The 21,113-nt window shown below is 32.4% G+C and overlaps 2 protein-coding genes and 1 long non-coding RNA gene across 3 annotated transcripts; 2 read left to right on the top strand and 1 right to left on the bottom strand.

Moving 5' to 3' along the window:
- The first annotated feature begins 637 nt into the window (after window positions 1-637).
- Window positions 638-7,210, top strand: LOC105790189 (plasma membrane ATPase 4). Its single transcript, XM_012617658.2, has 16 exons — window positions 638-915; window positions 2,252-2,371; window positions 2,465-2,701; window positions 3,378-4,139; window positions 4,216-4,338; window positions 4,422-4,526; window positions 4,622-4,766; window positions 4,865-5,029; window positions 5,127-5,365; window positions 5,460-5,492; window positions 5,595-5,676; window positions 5,778-5,938; window positions 6,043-6,216; window positions 6,297-6,479; window positions 6,551-6,732; window positions 6,833-7,210. The coding sequence occupies exons 1-16, from the start codon at window positions 868-870 to the stop codon at window positions 6,927-6,929; spliced, it is 2,856 nt and encodes a 951-aa protein (XP_012473112.1). The 5' UTR covers window positions 638-867; the 3' UTR covers window positions 6,930-7,210.
- Window positions 7,211-12,164: 4,954 nt separating this feature from the next.
- Window positions 12,165-13,692, bottom strand: LOC105790191 (uncharacterized). The gene is made up of 3 exons (XR_008198310.1): window positions 13,440-13,692; window positions 13,185-13,357; window positions 12,165-12,468 (listed from the first exon to the last, which is right to left on the bottom strand). It is a non-coding gene; the product is annotated as an uncharacterized LOC105790191 (long non-coding RNA).
- A 3,627-nt stretch (window positions 13,693-17,319) lies between these two features.
- LOC105790187 (uncharacterized) lies at window positions 17,320-19,579 on the top strand. Its single transcript, XM_012617656.2, has 3 exons — window positions 17,320-17,515; window positions 18,231-18,401; window positions 19,050-19,579. The coding sequence occupies exons 1-3, from the start codon at window positions 17,373-17,375 to the stop codon at window positions 19,294-19,296; spliced, it is 561 nt and encodes a 186-aa protein (XP_012473110.1). The 5' UTR covers window positions 17,320-17,372; the 3' UTR covers window positions 19,297-19,579.
- Window positions 19,580-21,113: the final 1,534 nt, after the last annotated feature.

The raw sequence follows: 21,113 nt of genomic DNA, 5'->3' as shown, positions 1-21,113 counted from the left end.
AGAGAAGAATAAAATTCACTATTGTCGAATTCGAATGGTATTAAAGGACCAAATGAAATTTATCTTTATAATTTTTATAGGATTAAATCAAATTTTTATAATTTAAAATTTTAAAGAGCTTAAATAATAATTTTTTTTTATTTTGGGGAGTGGGCCCTTGTTAGCCTCTACAAGAGAATTTAGATTACATTTATTTATAAGTTAAAATTTTTTATTTTAATCAATGTAAAATAAAAAAAGTATAATTTTATATAAATTATACTTTTATTTTATTTTATTACTATATTTTATTTTACAAAAAATTCGAGTCTCTCAATTCTACAAACAAGTTTATCAAACTATTCCATCATATAAGTACTGCCCGAGTAACTGCAAATTATAACTACGTAAGATTGAATTTGGGTGCGATTCCGCTTTTGCCAACTGGACCTAAATTTAGTATATAGAATTTTAATACAATAATAACACATTTAAATAGGGAAAATTATGATTATAAAAATCTAGTATAATAATTTTAATGTGATTGTACAAAGTCTCATCTTCTCTCTTATTTGAGAGTATATAAAAAGCTTAGCCTTTCAGTGTTACGCAGAAGAGAAGAAGAAAAAAAAAAACATACACAAAAATCTCTCATTTTCTCTCTCTATTTTCTGTTTGTTTCTCGGGAATCTGAAAGTTCCATTCAATGGTCTTTACTTTTTCCACCTCAAATCCAATCTCTCTCTCTTCATTTATTTCATAATTCCAGGAGTTTTTGATTCCTCTTCTCTCGAGTTTTTTTTTTTTTTGTTTTAATTCATTTCGAGTGCTCTTTTTTTTTCTTAAGCCGCCGTTGCCGGTGGTGGTGATCGTCGTGGAAACTGAAACATGGCCGGTATTAGTCTTGAAGAGATCAAGAACGAGACTGTTGATCTGGTAATAGTCTTTTTATTTTTCTAGTATTTTCTTAAATAGTTTTAAATTTTAAAAAAAAATTTCGACTACTAAAATGAATCGTCTTCTACATTTTGTTAAGCTTGTTTGCTCTGTTTATCTTTTTAAAATGAGATCTACACTGGTCTGCTTTTCCTTGTCACTTTCCCGTGAAAAGTTTTTTGAGTCAGCCATGCTGATAAAAGAAAGAAAATTAGCGAATTTTACTCTTACTTTATTTGACATCAGGTCCAAAAAAGAATTGATACATGATAGTGGAGAACGCCTTATAAATTACGAGAAAAAATTATAAAAAATTAAAATTAAATATCGGTAAGGCTGAGAAAAAAAATCTAGAAAATCAATTTAAATTATAGTATTTGATTTGATTTCTATTGGTATTTATTAAATTTGATTAAGTTTTAATTTAGCTTGTATTTAGAAGTATTTATTTGGTTTAATTTTCTGTTCTTAAGTAAAAATATAAATTTTTTGAATAATTTGATTATAACATCTGGTCATATTTACTTACTTAAAATTATTTATAGTTTCTTTTAACTCATAAATAAGATGAATCAATAAGTTTTTATATTGATAACTAAGATTCAATCGAGTAAGTTTTTATTATATCATTATTTTAATAACTTTATAATATGCTATTTACACCATATAATTGCATGATAATTAGAATTATTATTAGATCCAAGAATAAAATAATTTTCGATAAAACTAGTGTTTTTATATCGAAATATTAGAGGTCAAATAAACCGATTTTCGTCGAAAAAGGAAAAGAAAGTCAAATCAACTGATCCATCCCATGTGCTGTGTACTATTAAACCGGAAGAGTCTACCTTTTGACCATGCGACAAATATATTTAAAAACAATTATTTTTGTACTTTATTAAATATATTTTAAAATATTGAAAACAAAGGAGTAATCCCAAAGTTTCTAATAGGCTAAAATATAATTTTGATACTATAAAAAAATAAATTGTAAAATACTACTGGGTGTTTAATTTTCTTTCAGGTTTTTTTTCTCTCTATCCAAACAAACCCTCAAGTAATAATCTCTAAAAGAAAATATATATTAAAATGTGAAAACCGAGGACAGGACAAGACGGTTACACAGTTGGCTACGGTTTAATCTTTTCCTTGTACTGAATAAAGTGGTTTTTTGTTTGTGTTTTTGATTTGAAAGCGATTTGTTTTTATGATAGTTTGGGAATTTTAAGGTACTTTACCACCTTTTCCTCTCTTTTTTTTCTTTAAAAATAAAAATTTTCCTTTGCTTTTTTCTAAAATATAATTTCTAATTTCTGGATAATTGCTTTATTTATAGGAAAAAATCCCCATCGAGGAAGTGTTTGAGCAGCTGAAATGTACCAGAGAAGGTTTAAGCTCAGACGAGGGAGTCAACAGGCTTCAGATTTTTGGCCCCAACAAGCTCGAGGAGAAAAAGGTCTTATTATGATGCTTTACTAAGGATTTAATTTCGATGGTTATTACGTCTGCAACCATAATAAATATTAAAATTTTGCTTTAAAATGAACAGGAGAGCAAAATTCTCAAGTTTTTGGGGTTCATGTGGAATCCGTTGTCATGGGTCATGGAAGCTGCTGCAATCATGGCCATTGCTTTAGCCAACGGTGATGGGAAGCCGCCGGATTGGCAAGATTTCGTCGGTATCGTTTGTTTATTGGTGATTAACTCTACCATCAGTTTTATTGAAGAAAATAATGCTGGTAATGCTGCTGCTGCTCTTATGGCTGGTCTTGCTCCCAAAACCAAGGTAATTTTTAATACATTTTCATCTAAGTAAATAGGGTTGAAAGGTGCTTCAGGGTAAGTTCCGATGCTTATGTCGAGATTTGGGTTCGTCTTTGGGTAGTGTAGTTGTTCAAGACTCAAAATTTAAATTTGAAGGTTGAACATTTGAAAGGTTTGAATAAAAATTTTAAATCTGAAAATTAAACAAATAATATGAGTTGAGTTTGCGTTTCAATATCAAAGGTTCAAACTCAGCTCAGCCTGTTTTCGGTTTCATAATACTTTATTTCTCTTTTCTTTATATATATATATATATATTATAAAATGTAAATATTAAAAATATGTTAGTTGTTTATATGCTTACAAATTAAATAACAGTGAAAATAAAATTATTAAATATTAAATAGAAACAAATATATATTTTATAAATTTTAAAAATATTATATGTTGTACTAAATGAGTTTAAGTTAATTATTTATAAATATGAGTAGATTTGAACAAAATTTGAGTTCTATATTTTAAACCTTGTAGAATTTGTTTATCTATGTATAATATTACTACCATCCATTAACTTGATTGAAATCTAGATCAACTTGACCCATGAAAACTTTGATGCATATTATAGAATCTTTGCGATGGCTAAGAGTTAATGTTTATGATGGAATTGATTTTGAATTTATATGGTTGTGAAATTATAGGTGCTAAGGGATGGCAAATGGACTGAGCAAGAAGCAGCAATTCTGGTTCCTGGAGACATCATTAGCATCAAATTGGGAGATATCATCCCGGCCGATGCTCGTCTTCTTGAAGGCGATCCATTAAAGGTTGATCAATCCGCCTTAACCGGAGAATCGCTTCCCGTTACGAAGAATCCCGGGGATGAAGTCTTCTCAGGTTCAACTTGTAAACAGGGTGAAATTGAAGCCATTGTTATCGCTACCGGTGTGCATACCTTCTTCGGGAAGGCTGCACATCTTGTGGATAGCACTAACCAAGTAGGACACTTCCAAAAGGTGCTCACTGCTATTGGAAACTTTTGTATTTGCTCCATTGCCATTGGTATGTTGGTCGAGATCGTTGTCATGTATCCGATTCAACACCGCAAGTACCGGGATGGGATCGACAATCTTTTGGTCCTCTTGATCGGTGGTATTCCCATTGCTATGCCGACTGTTTTGTCTGTCACCATGGCCATTGGATCTCACAGGCTGTCTCAGCAGGGTGCTATCACCAAGCGTATGACCGCCATCGAAGAAATGGCTGGTATGGATGTCCTTTGCAGTGATAAGACAGGAACATTGACGCTCAACAAGCTGAGTGTCGATAAAAACTTGATTGAGGTGTTTGTAAAGGATGCTGATAAGGAGCACGTTGTCTTGCTTGCTGCAAGGGCCTCTAGAACTGAAAATCAAGACGCTATCGATGCTGCCATTGTTGGAATGCTTGCCGACCCTAAGGAGGTATATAACCATTTCTTCTCTATATTGCTCCCATTATCGAAGGGGAATATTTATGTTCGATATGTTGTACATACAGGCGAGAGCTGGTATTAGAGAGGTGCATTTCTTGCCTTTCAATCCTGTAGACAAGAGAACTGCATTGACTTACATTGATTCCAATGGCAACTGGCATCGAGCAAGCAAAGGTGCTCCCGAACAGGTAACCTTGTTATCGCTATTTACTGATGGTATAAACATTGTGAAGGGCCTCCATGTCGTTTAATTTATCATATCTGTTGACAGATCTTGGCCCTTTGCAATGCAAAAGAAGATCTTAAGAAGAGAGTTCATTCTATCATCGACAAGTTTGCGGAACGTGGGCTTCGTTCTTTAGCCGTTTCCAGACAGGTTTCTTTCTTGAAATCATGATGTTCTAATCACTATTATGTAGTTTGAATATCAAAATGTTCCCTTATACTTGCCAAATTTCCTACACTTTCCAGCAAGTGCCGGAGAAAACAAAAGAAAGCGCCGGCACTCCATGGCAATTTGTCGGCTTATTGCCTCTGTTTGATCCTCCAAGGCATGACAGTGCGGAAACCATTCGCCAAGCTCTTCATCTTGGTGTGAATGTTAAGATGATTACTGGTAATGAATCCTCTAACCGAGTTCACCAATGGATAATTCCATTTGTTACTTCATTCATTGCAGCAATTTAGTAGTTATGCTTTTGTACTTATGTCCAGGTGATCAACTTGCGATTGCAAAAGAGACTGGCCGCAGACTCGGAATGGGGACGAACATGTATCCTTCTGCTTCTTTGCTAGGTCAAGACAAAGATGCAAGCATAGCTGCCCTTCCTGTGGAAGAGTTGATTGAGAAGGCCGATGGGTTTGCGGGAGTGTTTCCAGGTAACTTGTTTTGACATATCCTGGCTATTCGCAAATGTGAACTCCTTTTGTCTTCGGGGTCTCGAGTAACATAAAACCTTTGTATCACACTTTACAGAGCACAAATACGAAATTGTGAGGAAATTACAAGAGAGGAAGCATATTTGTGGAATGACTGGAGATGGTGTTAACGATGCTCCTGCTTTAAAGAAGGCAGATATCGGTATTGCAGTGGCTGATGCTACAGATGCCGCACGAAGTGCTTCCGACATTGTTCTCACAGAACCGGGGCTGAGTGTTATTATAAGTGCAGTGTTAACTAGCAGAGCCATTTTCCAAAGGATGAAGAACTATACTGTAACTGGATCTCCCCTCTATAACATATTTCTGAAGATTTATATGCATTATGCTTTGCGATGCATGACCTTTTCGTGTTTGTTTACTTTCGCAGATCTACGCAGTTTCGATCACGATCCGTATTGTGGTTAGTACATGATAAAATGGTTTTATACGAATTAATTATTGATTACATGAACCTACAGGTATTGATTCATTCATGTGATCTTTTGTCTCGGATTTTCTGTAGTTCGGATTTTTGTTTATCGCTCTCATCTGGAAGTTTGATTTTTCGCCATTCATGGTTTTGATCATTGCCATTCTTAATGATGGTACGTAGATTATTACATAACTTACACATGACTTATCTTCTTCTCGTGTTCCATGCTTCAAATCCGAGTATTAACATCAATTGAATCAAATATTACTCCAGGAACCATTATGACAATCTCAAAGGATCGAGTCAAGCCATCTCCCTTGCCTGATAGCTGGAAACTGAAAGAAATTTTTGCCACTGGAATCGTGCTTGGAGGCTACTTGGCATTAATGACTGTCATATTCTTCTGGGTCATGCATGATACCGACTTCTTCTCGGTACGCAGTGCTGAAAATTTTTGCAATTTATACCCACTGAAAGTATTCAAACTTCGTTTTTGATTTCAGCTTAATCTCTTAACAGTTTGTATCGAAAAATGCAGGACAAATTCGGTGTTCGATCTCTACGGGAACGAGACCATGAGATGATGGGCGCTTTATACTTACAAGTGAGCATTGTGAGCCAGGCTCTGATCTTCGTAACTAGATCGCGTAGCTGGTCGTACGCTGAGCGTCCCGGACTACTATTGGTCACTGCCTTCATCATTGCACAGCTTGTAAGAACACGTACCTATATCCCTACACTCATTTCTGAGTCGTAAAGCATCGAATTAATCGATTCCCGTGTTGGTTATAGGTTGCAACTTTGATTGCTGTATATGCAAACTGGGGATTTGCAAGGATCAAAGGAATTGGTTGGGGATGGGCTGGTGTCATATGGCTCTACAGTATAGTTTTCTACGTACCATTGGATATAATGAAGTTCGCCATCCGTTACATCTTAAGCGGAAAAGCTTGGCTCAACCTACTCGAAAACAAGGTATATACATACTTGGTTTACGCATATTAGTCGAGTCGCTTTCGTATTTACTAACCCAGCCTCCATCACAGACTGCATTCACCACAAAGAAAGATTATGGCAAAGAAGAAAGGGAAGCACAATGGGCACTTGCTCAAAGAACATTGCACGGACTTCAACCACCGGAAACTTCTAATCTCTTCAATGACAAGAACAGTTACCGGGAGTTATCGGAGATCGCCGAGCAGGCCAAGAGACGAGCCGAAGTTGCAAGGTAACAGATTAACCCATCATGCCTTATTCATTAACACTAAAATCTATAAGTACTGTTCATTTTATGACTCGATCACGGATTTCTGATGTCGGTTTTATAGGCTTCGAGAGCTTCATACACTCAAAGGGCACGTCGAGTCCGTGGTGAAACTCAAGGGGCTGGATATCGATACGATCCAGCAGCATTATACTGTTTAGAACACTGGAAACCTATGCCGGAAAAAACGAAAGGATGGTAGTTCCTTGACATTTACAGATGATGAAGAGAAAAAAAGTAATTTAGTTTTAAAAAAAACATTTTAACATGTCTATGGTTTAATTTGCCAATCATGTAATGTTCCGTGTTTTACAGTTTCTTGCTTTTTAATCAAGCACTCAAGCTTGGTGTCTTTTCCCATTTTCAAATTGGGTTAAATTTAGGGACTGGATTGGATATTTGCCTATATATATATATATATATGAATATTCGAATTTATATATTTTTATATGCTTTAATCTTTGAATTAAATTTTTATTCATATCAGTTTATTTATCCTATTGTCTAAATTGAAAAGCTCCCTTTCACATCATAGTGTATTCTACCCAAACTAAGACTGACCACTTATTAATCATTACCTTAATCACAAAATAATACATGACCTCTCATATGTAAAATTGGGACCTCAATGCGAAAAGGCAAATATGACTTTTTGCCCATTGTTTTGGGACACCACAATCTCCTCCGTGTATCAATAATTTTAATAACAATTAACCATGGATTATTATTTGATAATTGTTATACTAATGTTGTAATATTTTAACTCCTCATGTGGAGTTTAAATATGGCCACGTGTTGCATTTTTTAATACATAAAAGTTCTTTTAGGTTAAATCACATTTTGAGCCTTGAAATTGGTAATTTTTTTATGTTGGGGTTTCTTTTTTCAACTTGATAATTGTTCACACATTAGGGTCTGATTTTTTTTTTGTTAAAGTTAGGCCTTGAATTTGACAAATGTTCTTACATCGAGATTTCAACTTTTTTTTTATCCAAGTTAGTCGTTGAAAATCCTAAAGTTCAAGTCTTGATGTGAGAACAATTGTCAACTTCAGGACTAAATTTAAACCAAAAAACAGTCCAAGCCCTAATATGTGAAAAGTTACCAAGTCTAAATTTTAATGTATGAATAATTGCTAAATTTAGGACTAAACTTAGAGAATTATTTTTAATCCTAATATGAAAAAAATTACCATACTCATACCTCAAACAGCAGATTTAACCCATTCTTTTACTTCACCCTCAGCCATAAGTGACATTTATAAACTTTGATTGTAAAATCTAAAAATAACACTAGTATATCAAATAAATTTAGAATATATAGCAGCGGTCTCAAACCCTATACTCTTTTCATATCTCCTCTAATTTTAATCTCAAGGATTCGACCCTCTATTTTTTTTCATTTAATAATCGAAGTTTAATTAATATCAATGGGAAGAGAATTCCATTAAATTAAATTATATCCGAATCTGAAGATGAATCATCAGCATCCTCAATCAAGACGGTAGATCTTGCAGATGATACCACTTCAGTAACCATCACCAGGTCAAAAAAAAAAAATACCTGGAGAGATTCCCTGCAATAAATGATGTGTGAACAGGAGAGATTCCCTGCAACAAAATAATGCCTGAACAGGAAAGATTCCCACAAGAAATAATGTGTGAACAGGGGAGATTCCCTGCAACAAAATAATGCGTGAACATGAAATATTCCCTGCAAGAAAAGACAAGTGAATAGTTCTATAATTTGTATTTTTGTAATCAGAGAATATATTCTCTGAAAAGTTTTAATCAAAGTTTCAAATGTAATGATTTCCCGATTCAGATAATGTAAAGAGAGAATAACCCTCTATAAAAGGCTATAAAAAACTAATCATATAACCAATATCACACACGTGAAAGTCTTCCAATTTCAAATAATCCGATTGACGTTATGAAATATAAAGAGTAGAAAGATCTAACTCTTGAGAATAATTGAGATTTAAAATAGGGTTAAATTTAAAAGTGTGCATGGCCGGGTCGGGCTAGCCCAGAAAATGAGCCTAAAATTTTACCAAAGTCTAATTCATATAAAAATGTTAAAATTTGGGCTCGACCCGACCCGCCAATATTAATTTTTATATTATTTTTTATATAATTCTAAAATATATATAATACATCAAAAATACTAAAAATATCAAAATAAATATTTCCCAACAAATTGAAAATAAATATTAAAAAATATGTATATTTAAATAACACTAAGATAGATGCAACTTAACAAGCAAATGCCTCTAAAATAATAACAAAATTAACAATAAAATAAATTTTATATAATATCCAAATAATAATAACAAAATAGTAGATGGTAGCAAGATAGGGAGAAAATAATATTAAAAAATAGAATTTTTTTGTCTTTTAGTGAATTCGGGCCGGGCTAGACCTGGACTAAAAATGCCTTATCTAAGACCCGACCCATTTTTTAAACAGGCCTTATTTTTTTGTCAAAGCCCATTTTTCAAGCCTATATTTTTATCCAAATACTCTTACATTTCAGACTGATCTTCGGGGCAGACTAAATGACCCGACCCATTAACATATCTAGTTAAATTTCAAATATGCTAAAAAGGTAAGGACTAGAAGCAGAGCAGAGTTAGGCTTCCTTTGGATGCAGAATCATCCATGGTGAGATGGAATTTTGAAGGAATATTCTTTTTCCCTGCACTGTGTTGGTGTTTGGAAAAACAATAGTGAGGTGCAGTTGCAGATTTGAACCTCACTGCCAGCCTCATTTCCAACCGGAGGTAAAAGCTCCAGCTTATACACCGTGAGCAGTCTAACTTTTGTTGCAGACAAAAATGCCCATATTTTCATTTATTATTTTACCATTTTATCCTTGAAAGTTAAAGTATTTTCTTTCCCAACCTTATTTGTTTTCAGATTTGGGAAAATCTTCACAGACGTTTTCTTTTTCATTGAGGTTAGGTTCCCTCAATTCTATGCCAGAAATTTACTTCTCCTTACTTTCTCACCAAGAACAGAGATAAATCATTTGAATCTAAGGTAAATATTCTCCCAAGATTCAAACTTTTTCTATCTTTGCTTCTATCGTTCATTGATTTTAACTCAATGCTTCCACCAGTTGTTTGAATTATAATTTTTCTGTTTACATGATTATCGTGCCTGGATCTAATTTAAAAGTTTTATTTTTTTATCCCAACTGAAGAGCTGGAGTTGTTCAGTTATCTACTGTATTGATTGAGTTCTTGTGATTTGATGTGTTCTACTTGATTTTATTTCATCATTTTTAGCTTGAAAGCTAGGATCTTTGGGTGAATAAAGACTTGAATTTGAGCATTGAGCTTGGTTTTTAGATATGAAACAACATTGGGTTGCTTAGACCAAAGTTCAATCTGAAATACGAAAAAGAAATTTTGCTTGAATCCGATACATGTCACACCAAAAGTGTGCTGTTGTTACTTGGGACATGAATTTAAATTGAAGTTTTTTACAATTTTTTTATCGATTTGATTTTTTAATTCATCCATCAGACCGAATTTCCCGAATCTAGATTCTTTTTTATGTAGTGTAATTGTGGGAACTAAATTTGGTGAAATTTGCTCCATTTTTTTTGTTTATTTTAAGATGCAAACCAATAGAGCAAATTGGAACACAAAATCGAAAATCTAACAAGCTGTTCAATCTTCCTTATTTTCTTCTTACTGAAATGCCTTTATAAAGGATTTGGGTGTGAATATCAAATCTTATGGAGTTGGTTCAGTTTCTTTTCTAAATTTTTATCAAGGGAAAAAGGAAATATAAGGTTACAATAGGGATTGTTAGCAATCACACTTAAAGGCTGATTGCATCCACAGTATTATCATATCTTGGCTGTAACAGGTACTAATATAGTCATTAATTTAGTTTTCACATTTAGCAATTTAAGTTAACATTGCATCTCCTCAAGCTTTTGATACTATTATTACATTGGGCGTCACCTTTGCCTCAAACATGTAATGAATATTTCATGGGATTGAAATGGCATGTTCTGCCTGTTCTTTTTTCCATGCTTATGGTAAGTTATCTAACACGTGGTTTTGTAAGTTTATCAGTCAGATACTACAAGTGTAAAAGTCCTAGAACTTGATTTGGAGCTAGCTAGTGACACACTTGGTGGGGTTGTTACAAAGGGTTAAGGTTTGATTACCCAAATTAGTGAAAGTGAGTACTTTATTACTCATTTAGGGTCTGTTTGATTGACGGAATTGATTTTCCGGAAAATCATTTCCAACTTTTCCAGCGTTTGATTGGCGGAAAACATTTTCCATTTAGAAAATGAACTCCAAAACAAGGGAAAATGGGTTACATTTTAGGGAAAATGTCTTACCCTTTCAATTTCCGTAAGACATTTTCCGTGCTCTCCTCTCTATCGCCTCCTTCATTCCTTCCTTCATTTCCGTAGAAAAGCGCTTACATTTATCGATTTTCCAAGAACTTGTTTTTTAATTATTCAATACTTTTTTAACACAATTACAAATAATTTATTTGATATTAGTTTTTTCAATTTATAACGATTAATATTGTAGCTTAATAATTAAGTATTATTATAAATAAATCATTGCAATATATGTACAAATAATTTAAAATATAAAATTTATTAATATATATTAATATATGTAAAAACAACTTTTCCGAAAAATATTTTCAAAAAATCTGCAAGCAGAAAATATTTTACAGATTCAATCAAACACCGAAAATATTTTCCAAGAAATCATTTTACGAAAAGTAAAACATTTTCCAGAAATCATTTTACGGAAAATATTTTACTGGCAATCAAACAGACCCTTAGTTTTTCCATGTGAAATTCCGTTTGATTGTTGATTCTGTTATTTATAGTTCATTTTCCTTCTATTGAAAAGTCTAACTCAGTCCTAATAAAGCATATATGGAGACTCAATTTTCTTTGAATTAGTATTTCATGGTATACTAACAAAACATGTTTATGGTAAATTATTATTTTACTGTTTTAGCCTTAGATGTTAAACTAATTTCTTTCCCAATCTTATTTATTTTCATATTTGGGAACAAAACAACCATATCTCCCCTCGTTTTCGTTAGTTTCTCCCCGTTGTTGTTTTCAGATAGTTTTAGCCTCTGGTTAAAATAGTTTCAGCCAACGAGGTCCGACCAATGACACCGCAATCAAGGTGAGATGGTTTGCTGTCACTCACTGTTATTATTGTTGTTATTGTTATTGCTTTTCTTTTCAGTAGTCTGGTTCTCTTAGACAGAATTCAAACAAATCATACAAGTCAATAGATTATTGGGTTCTTGAAACTGATATTCCCTTGCAATCAAGTACTCAACATACACACATACATAATATTAACTGTAATAAAAAGACCAAGGTGTCATTTTCATGTAACATAGAAAGGGAAAATCCATAGATTTTACAATACATATATAGCCTAATCCTAAGTTGTAAAACCATCTTAATAGTTTGCTGAACCAAGTAAAACAGAACTAAGGTTGTGGTTGGGGAGGAGGGCCCTGGCTCTTTATTATAGAACTAAAGTTGCTGAACCAAGTAAAACAGAACTAGTTCTGGGGTTAGTATTAGGCCCTGGCTCTTTATAATCCATGATTTCAATCATCTCCCTTGCTCTCTCTGCACATTCCTCCTTCCCATACATTTATGGAAAAAGAAAACCCAATTTTAGCTCCTGAAATTGAAAATAAAAGACTAGATAAAATCAAAGGAAATTGTTGTAAATCAACCTCTAATTGAACGTTGTATTCTCGAAACTCAACATTATTCTCCATCCATTTCCTACTCAACCCTAAGCATCGAAAAACAAAACAAAGTCTACATATATATATATATATAGATAAGAAGAACTCCAAAACTAGGTTGAAAAGAACTGTATGACAAAAAGATAATGCTTTAAATTTATATTCTTGACCATTTTACAGGCGCTGCTTAAATCGTTGTGAAACACTGTACTTTGAGGAACCATATCTATTAAATCAAAGTAAGTGATGTTCGTACCCTTGAGTTCTAAAATTTCCAAAATCCCCTTACTGAGGTGATCTCAAACAATTCAAATACATGGCTATGGTTTTTTTTTTTCCAATAGACATGTTCTTGTCCAAATATATAACACCTGATTTGGTTGAAAACATATCAATTTCATAGATTACATGACAAGAGAGCAGTTTAGATATCACTTTCATCTAACCATGCTTGTAATCATTTGAGAAATATATAAGCCATAAAACATTTCAATGCTGGTTAAAGTTTTTCAAAGAAAATAAACTCTGATAAAGTATTTCAAAATTTACCGAGTCATTCATCTCTTCGACACAAAAACATGAACTAAAAGAAAAAGGTGAAAAAAGTAGAGTAAAATCTAAAAGCATATTGATTCCTGAACCATACCTTGACTTCATCATAGAGCTTCTTTTCCCACATACACAGTTTCCTTATAGTAGAAGACAGGTTCTGTGAACTCACAATCTCATTATTATCCATATAACTAAACTTACCTTTTGACAGTAAGGGATCTGTTTCCCATGAGTTTGAAGTAATCATATGAAATACCTTCGTAGTACCTGAAAGAATTGCAGAAACCATACAAAAATGTAATTAAAATTTCAAACCCATGGTCAGCCAAGGGAATGTTTAAAACTATACCTTGATAAACAGATTTTTTGTGATGATAGCGAAATTTTCCAGTGTCAAGCTTATTTAAAACTCCATTTCCGGACTCCTAAACTTTCTCAAATAGGACCTGCAATTCTTTGATTACCTCAGAAGCACTTTGTTTACCGCTTCGAGTTTTGGGTTCATTTATGTCAGCCTTCTTTTAAACCTTGTCAATATGCGATGAATCTGCTTTCTTTTCATTCTCTGCATCACCGTTCTTAACTGGAACAGCTATTCCCCTCGGATTTTTTCTTTTTTCTTTAGTACAATTTGCACTAGACTTCTCATCTCCATGAACTAGCTTTATTGCTTGTGCTTCAAGAAGTGTTCATCTTATGGCTTTTATCCATTCGTGATGTATTATTATTATTATTATTTATGAAACTATATTATTATATCTAATTATATATTTATGGTTTTATGTCTGTTGACATTTAAAATCAAAATAATAATAGATGGTAAAGATACAAAATTTTGTGAAGAGAGATAGTAGCTTAGCAACAAAAGCTGTTTGGGATGATGAGCTGAAGTTGATATTTTGTGAACTTTGCGTGAATGAAGTCAATACTGGTAATAGACCGACAACTCATCTAAACTCAAAAGGATGGGAAAATGACATTGCTCTTTTTCAAGCAAAAACACAAAAAAATTATGGAAAACCTCAATTGAAAATAAGTGGGATACATTAAAAAAAGAATGGAGGTTATAGAGGGAGTTGCTTAAGGAATCTACAGGTATTGAATGGTATCCATCTAAAAAGACGGTCGATGCTACCGAAGAATGGTAGGCTGCAAAAATACAGGTTAGTGTTAACTTTATCATTATTTTAATGCTTAAAGTTTATTGAAATTAATAATTTACAATTATAAAAATCTTAGAATAACATTTAACATTTAACATGTTATGTAGGAAAATCCTAATTTTAAAGGATTTAAGAAGAAAGGAATTGAACCACGATTGAATGAGTTAATGTGGCAAATGTTTGGTGGCATTGTAGCCACCGGAGAGAATGCATGGGCACCTTCGTCTAGTGTTCTTCCAAGTGGGGTTCCTATGGGAGATGATGCACCTAATGAGGGATTTGGTGATTCAGATGAACATAGTAACGAGAATGAATGTATTCCTCCTGATGAGGTACCATCAAACCCTTCTCATGACATTCCTAATAGAAGAAAGCAAACACTTGGTGCTGTACACGGTAAAGGAAAAAAATCAAGTTCAAGTAGAAAATCATCGAGAAATACATTAACTACTCAGATTGAGAAATTGTGTGAGAGTATGACTAGTCCAAGGAAGTCAGTGAATGAAATTATTTTTCCTCACTCTCAATATACTATTTCAAATGCAATGGATGCTTTGCGTGCTTTGGGAGATGAAATTCCAAAAAAAGATGAACTGTACTATTTTGCCACCAAAATGTTCTAAATATCGGTGAAACAAGATATGTTTTTGAACTTAGATCCAGATGATAGGGTTTGGTGGCTTCGACGTGAGTATGCTAAACAAAATCCAATTGCATCATTTTCATCCTTGGTAGCAACATCCTCATTTCCCTTCCAACCATACCATCAACCACCTGCTCCACCATAAGCTCCTTAGAATTATTATTGTAATATAGCTATACTACTTTTTTATATGTAAAACTAATGTATTATACTTTTTATGTTTGGTATTTTTATGCTATACTTTTAATCAAGTTTCTGCGTTGTATAGAATGTCACGAGATTTTAAAGGATTTATTTTCATTTGATTACTTTTTCAGGTTATAGATGAATTTAACAATATGTATAAGAGTTTTGATATGAATTATAATACCCTTGAATTAAGTGAAGAAGCTCAACGAAGAATAGCCACAATTGTTACCCAAGTTGAAAACAACAATTATCATGAAGAGGAAGAATATGTGTTAAGTAGCGTATTGGTACACCATGAAACTTATTTCACTATGCAACCGCGTATGGATTCAAATTATATAGGTCAAATGTGGGTGTACGAAGTATTAAATGGGCACGATGATCATTGCATGAATAGTTTTAGGATGCCAAAAGATAAATTGCACAGCTTGTTGCATGATTTGCAAATAAATTATGGCTTAAAGAATGAGAAAGTATCGGCAATGGAGAAGTTAGCATTATCATTGTACATTCTTGGAAATAGAGAATCAAATTCAAATGCAACAGAGCGATTTCAACGATCTGGGGAAACTATTTGTCGAATTTTTACTGATATGTTGCATATATTTGCTCGAATGGGAATAGACACGATTAAACCCACTGAAGGTCAATTCGAGGAAGTACCGAACCATATTCGACATGATACAAGATATTGGCCCCACTTTAAGGTAAAATTTACACAATCTTTATATTTTTAAAATATAATTATTTCTAACTTTTATCTCATTACTTGTATTTATTTTAAAGGATTGTATTGGGGCCATAGATGGAACACACATAAAAGCATGCATTTCGCCTTCTTGTCAAATACTTTATATCGGACGGAAATGTGAACCAACTCAAAATATTATAGCAGTTTGTGACTTCAACATGTGCTTTATTTTTGCATTTCTTGGTTGGGAAGGAACAGCACATGATAGTAGATTTTTTTTGCAAGCACTTAGAAAACAAGAGTTGAAGTTTCCACACCCTCCACCAGGTTGAACTTTAATTTTTTAATTACTTTTTACATAAAAAAATATTAAAATTTTTAATTTATTTTTAAACTTGATATTATGTTTTACTTTTTTGTAGGAAAATATTATCTTGTGGATTCAGGATATCCACAAATGGCAGATTTTCTAGGTCCATATAGGGGGAACGATATCATTTACCTGATTTTCGTCGAGGTAATCATTAAGTATCTAGAAAAAAAAAATCTTTAATCATGCTCATTCTTCGTTACGCTCTGTGATTGAACGAACATTTGGAGTGTGGAAAAAAATGGCTAATATTAAGAAAATATTCCAAGTTATTCAACAAGCAAGTTTTAATAGTTATTGCAACAATGGTTTTGCATAATTACATTCGAAGACATGCTTGGTCAAATGATGAGGATTTTCGAGAATTTGAGAATATACCCGACATGTCAGTCTCTTCAAGCCAGTTTGACAGAGGTGAATCGAGTTCTTCTAACAGAGAAAGTGGCCTTGAAATCACGATGTTAAGGGAAACCATTGCAACTAGTTTAATGAATCCATATTTGTAAAAACATTTTGTATCATAACCTAATTTCTAGTAATAATGAAACTTGTTATGTCTTATGTTACTATTTTTTTTATTAAAAATCATCCGTTTAGATACTTTAAAATTTGATCCAAGTATAATGTTACTATTTGTGAAAATAATATTTATCATTGTTATAAAAATATTTAACTATAAAAATTTAAAATAATTATCATTTTATCTAATAAATAATTTAAATTAATTATATAATTCATTAAAATATTAGAAGATACATTTTAATATTTTATTAAATGAATTTATAAATTCACATATTTTAATAATTTTTTAAAAAATAAAATAATTTAAAAAACTTGTATTATATATCAATTCTAATCTGATATCCTTAATAGTAATTTTTTATTCTCACCTCACTGCTACATTTGCGTTTGAATCCAAACACACATTCCACCATTATTTTTAATCTCACCGCTACAGTATTCAATCTCACCGCTATAGTAACTAATCTCACCGCCACCGCTATTTTTAACATCACCGGAATTAAACACACTCATCCAAACTACCGCTTACACCATTTAGAATTTGGAAACGAGGGCCAAAACGAGATATTTTGGACGGAGAGCCATTAAAATTGGAACACGTGGTGATCCCCATATCATGAAAAGAAGATGAACGAAAATCTCAGTTCATATAAAATTACCAAAATACTAACGAAAACACAGCAACACCGATTATTCCCGGAAACATGTCGGTAGCATTATCAGCTTCTCATCAAACTTTCATAGCCAATGCTTTCTCATTTAATCGAAAACCCAAAACAAAGCTTCCCAATTCTCCTACTTTCATTACTTGCAGGTTCCACTCAGACGACCACGACGATTCCTCCTGGTAATTATAGTTCATTTCCATGGTTTTTTTTGTTCTTTTATTCTCAGAATCTTGCTGTTAATTTGGGGTTTAGGGCTAGATTCTTAATATGGGTATAATTCTGGGTTTAATCCCTTTAATTTGGCATAATGATTGCCTTGGTAGGGCTAAAAGTTTGAGTACTTGAATAAGAAACGAGTTCACGAGTGAAAGTGCCATTTCGAATGCTTAAATAGGTGAATCAACTTAGTATTAATAGATAGATCAATAATATTGGACCTGTTGAGAGATTTATTGGTTTCGAATACACAACACTTCATAGACTTCTTTTTAATTTCAAAATAGATGTTTTAATTTCAAAATTATCATAATTCAACCTATTTTAAAAATTTTACACCTAACAGCAACAATGATTAAGGCTGTTTAAAAGAAATTTCATGCTTAATTTCATCAATTAACAAAATTATATTATATAAAAGTATAAGCTTATTGAGTTATTGAGTTATTTCCGATGCTTTCGAAAGAATTTTATGAAGTGTCGTCTATTCGAAGTCACTAAAGTGATTCTATAAAAAAAATTTTTAAAAATAACTTTTAAGTATTCGATTGATAAAAAAAAATTTTAAAAATAACTTTTAAGTATTCGATTGATATGTAAATTTATTATACGCTGTTTTTAGCATAAGTGATGACATTGAGGATAATCTTTGGGTGTATTGGATTGTTTTTCATATAGGAGAAATGAAAAACAGTTAGCAAAGCTAGCAATGGTGACACTGGCAGCCGGGGTATTGACTCTGGGTTCGGTGGGTGATGCATCAGCCGCCAAAACCGGTGGTAGAGTTGGCGGCCAAGCATTCCGGTCGGCGGCTCCTCGCTCAGCACCAAGAGCCAACAACAATTCCAGGTAATTCATCAAATTTTAGCTATGTAAATTGTAATGTTGATTTTGTTTAGGCCACTATGTTTGTGAGATTAATTTTATGTTTTGACCCTAGGAAATTTTTTTCCATTCTACATATATGGATTTAAGTTCGGAGATATGATTTTTCAAGAACTTTCTGAATATATGAATTTAAAAAAAAAAAAAAAAACTCGTGTAAACATATATTTATATCCAATATTGATGCTCGAGTCCAAGTAATATAGGGTTAAAAATGGTAAAAATATCATGAGGGTCTTGTACTACAATTTAGATTGTATTTCGCCTATTTTATTATTAAAAACTTGTCCTTGTATGTCAACAAGAGGTGCGATCAGTTTTAACATTAGAAATAGACGAAATTTTTAATAGAAATGATTAGTTTGCTCTTTGATCTAATGTACAGTTATTAATTTGCTCATTTTTTTAGTAAAGAGAACAAAATGTAATCCGACTAAAAAAAAGATCTCCATGATACTTTTACCGATTAAAAATACACGTGGTTCTACCTTCTAATTTAGAAATGAAGAGTCGGAGTATCATAATTCATATCCCTCAATCCCCATACTCATATTCGGATATACGTCGGACCAACATTTCATCTAAATTCTGTTCTCCTAAATGTTTGTCCAGGACCAACATTTACATTAATCCGCGGGTTGCCCCACCTCTAGTCGGAGGCTACGGATACGGTTACGGCGTGCCGTTCTACGGTGGTTGGGGCTGGTCACCGTTCTCATTCTTTGCTCCCGGCCCTAGCGTTGCGGTCGGCGTCGGAGGCGGATTTGATACACTCCTCTTGTTTATGTTTTTGGGTGCAGTTGCAGCTGTTGTAAGGAGATTCTTTGGATCAAGAAATGAAGATGAAGATGAATATTAGTGAAATAAATAAATAACTGAAAGCAACAAAAAGTTTTGAGACTTTTAGATAAAATGATAAAAATAGAGATGTTTCTATTTACATATGGGCAGCCATTGTTGTTTTTAACTCTTGTGTATAAATGTATAATTTTATGAGTTATTTTTACAACTTTGTAATTTATTTGTAATTTTTCTTCAATTTTTTGTGCTTCGGGCTGGTGCGGGCTTAGACAAGGGATTTTTACGTATTGTATTTGCTTCACTCTGATCTGGTTTGAAACATGAGTTTAATATTTTATCTATATTTAGTCTTATATAAAATAAGGTAATCCGTGTAGAGCTTAGCCTAGCTCGAGTTGAAAATGGGTTTACATTTTTGCCCACATCTGATTTTTGGGCTTTGTCTATTAGTCTAAACCTTCTCATATTTCGGGCAGGTCTTTAGACTTGGGTAGATAATTCGACCCGTGGACGACTCTAGCTTCAACCATACCTCTTATAAATGTTGTTGAAACTAGATCAGACTGGTTGAATTGGGAATAACCAGTATATTAGTCTAAATAAAGGGATTAGATCAACTTCTAATCGAACCATTCAAAATCGATAAAAAAAACCATAAAATTGGAAGAAAAAAAAACAATGGTTGAACCAATTTATGATATTCTAATATGTTTTAAAAATTAAAATAAAATTTAATCGTTTGTTCAATTATTGTTAGACTAACAGTCGAACCATGGTTGGATTGGTTCCACCATCAGTCTAGTTTTTAAAACATTACCTCCAATAGTACTAAAAAAAATCAAACAAGAATCCACATTTAATTTAGGGATAAATAAATATTTAGTTCCTAAATTTGACAAAATTTTTCAACTTAATCCTTGAATTTTTTGTCCACATTAGTATGGCATCTCTTTAAAGATCTCATTATAGTAAGGATCTTTTTAAATTAACAGTAGAAATAAAAAGTGAGAAAAAAAAAACATCAATCCACTATTGATCATGCCTCATAGGGTTTACATTGAAAAATATGAGCTTTTCTTTTAACCAATTCAATCGGTTTCAACACAAAAGAAGGAAATAAACTGATTTCTAGAGAAAAACAACATGTTCATTAATCGATTTAACAGGTTCTAGGTCATCAACACAATTTTTTAGTTTCTGACATGGCTTGACCAAACAGCTATAGTCTCCTCATTTCTATCTTTTAACCACAGTCGCTGATTTAAAAAGAATCTCATGGAATCTCACTCTAATAAGATCTCACCTTAGACGTTTTCCACGTTAGTATAAAGGCTTGTCGAATTTTTTTCTAATTTGGTTCGTGAACTTGGATTTCTCTCAAGAGTGATTATGTGATATTTTAAAATTGTGTTATGTTATCACTTAAAAATTTTAAAAAATATTAAAAATTATAAAATATAAATAATTTTTCAAGCGATGACCTAATCCAATTTTAGAGTACCATTTCATCATACATTAATACAATCCAAATTCGACAGCAAAATCTATCTACATTATTTTATCTATTTCACATGTTTTTTTACAAAGTAAGAAAATTAAATATATAATATTATAATAAAATATTAAAATAAATTAATTTTATATTTAAAATTTAAGATAAGTTCGAAAACTATAAATTAAATACTGAAATGAATTTTTAGTGTTAAATTTTATAAATGTTAAATATATATTTAAAAATTATAAAAATAATTAAGGTAGCATGATATAGACTCTTACTTGTTTCTTTTTGAAGTATTCTATACATGTGTTAAGCGTTTTTGTTTTATTTCTTAATGTATTTATCGGAACAAGTTCAATAACTAATCATCTGTATTC

This window comes from Gossypium raimondii, chromosome 8 (genome assembly GCF_025698545.1).
Source record: "Gossypium raimondii isolate GPD5lz chromosome 8, ASM2569854v1, whole genome shotgun sequence".
NCBI lineage: Eukaryota > Viridiplantae > Streptophyta > Magnoliopsida > Malvales > Malvaceae > Gossypium > Gossypium raimondii.
This window is presented reverse-complemented; position numbering and strand designations above follow the sequence as displayed.

What these genes read in the sequence shown, in the direction of transcription:
- LOC105790187 (XM_012617656.2), top strand. Translation starts at nt 17,373, where the DNA reads ATGTCGGTAGCATTATCAGCTTCTCATCAAACTTTCATAGCCAATGCT. An exon ending in GACCACGACGATTCCTCCTG is followed by an intron (nt 17,516 to 18,230) that starts GTAATTATAGTT and finishes TTTTTCATATAG; the next exon opens with GAGAAATGAAAAACAGTTAG. An exon ending in AGAGCCAACAACAATTCCAG is followed by an intron (nt 18,402 to 19,049) that starts GTAATTCATCAA and finishes ATGTTTGTCCAG; the next exon opens with GACCAACATTTACATTAATC.
- LOC105790189 (XM_012617658.2), top strand. Translation starts at nt 868, where the DNA reads ATGGCCGGTATTAGTCTTGAAGAGATCAAGAACGAGACTGTTGATCTG. An exon ending in TCAACCTACTCGAAAACAAG is followed by an intron (nt 6,480 to 6,550) that starts GTATATACATAC and finishes CCTCCATCACAG; the next exon opens with ACTGCATTCACCACAAAGAA. An exon ending in AGACGAGCCGAAGTTGCAAG is followed by an intron (nt 6,733 to 6,832) that starts GTAACAGATTAA and finishes TCGGTTTTATAG; the next exon opens with GCTTCGAGAGCTTCATACAC.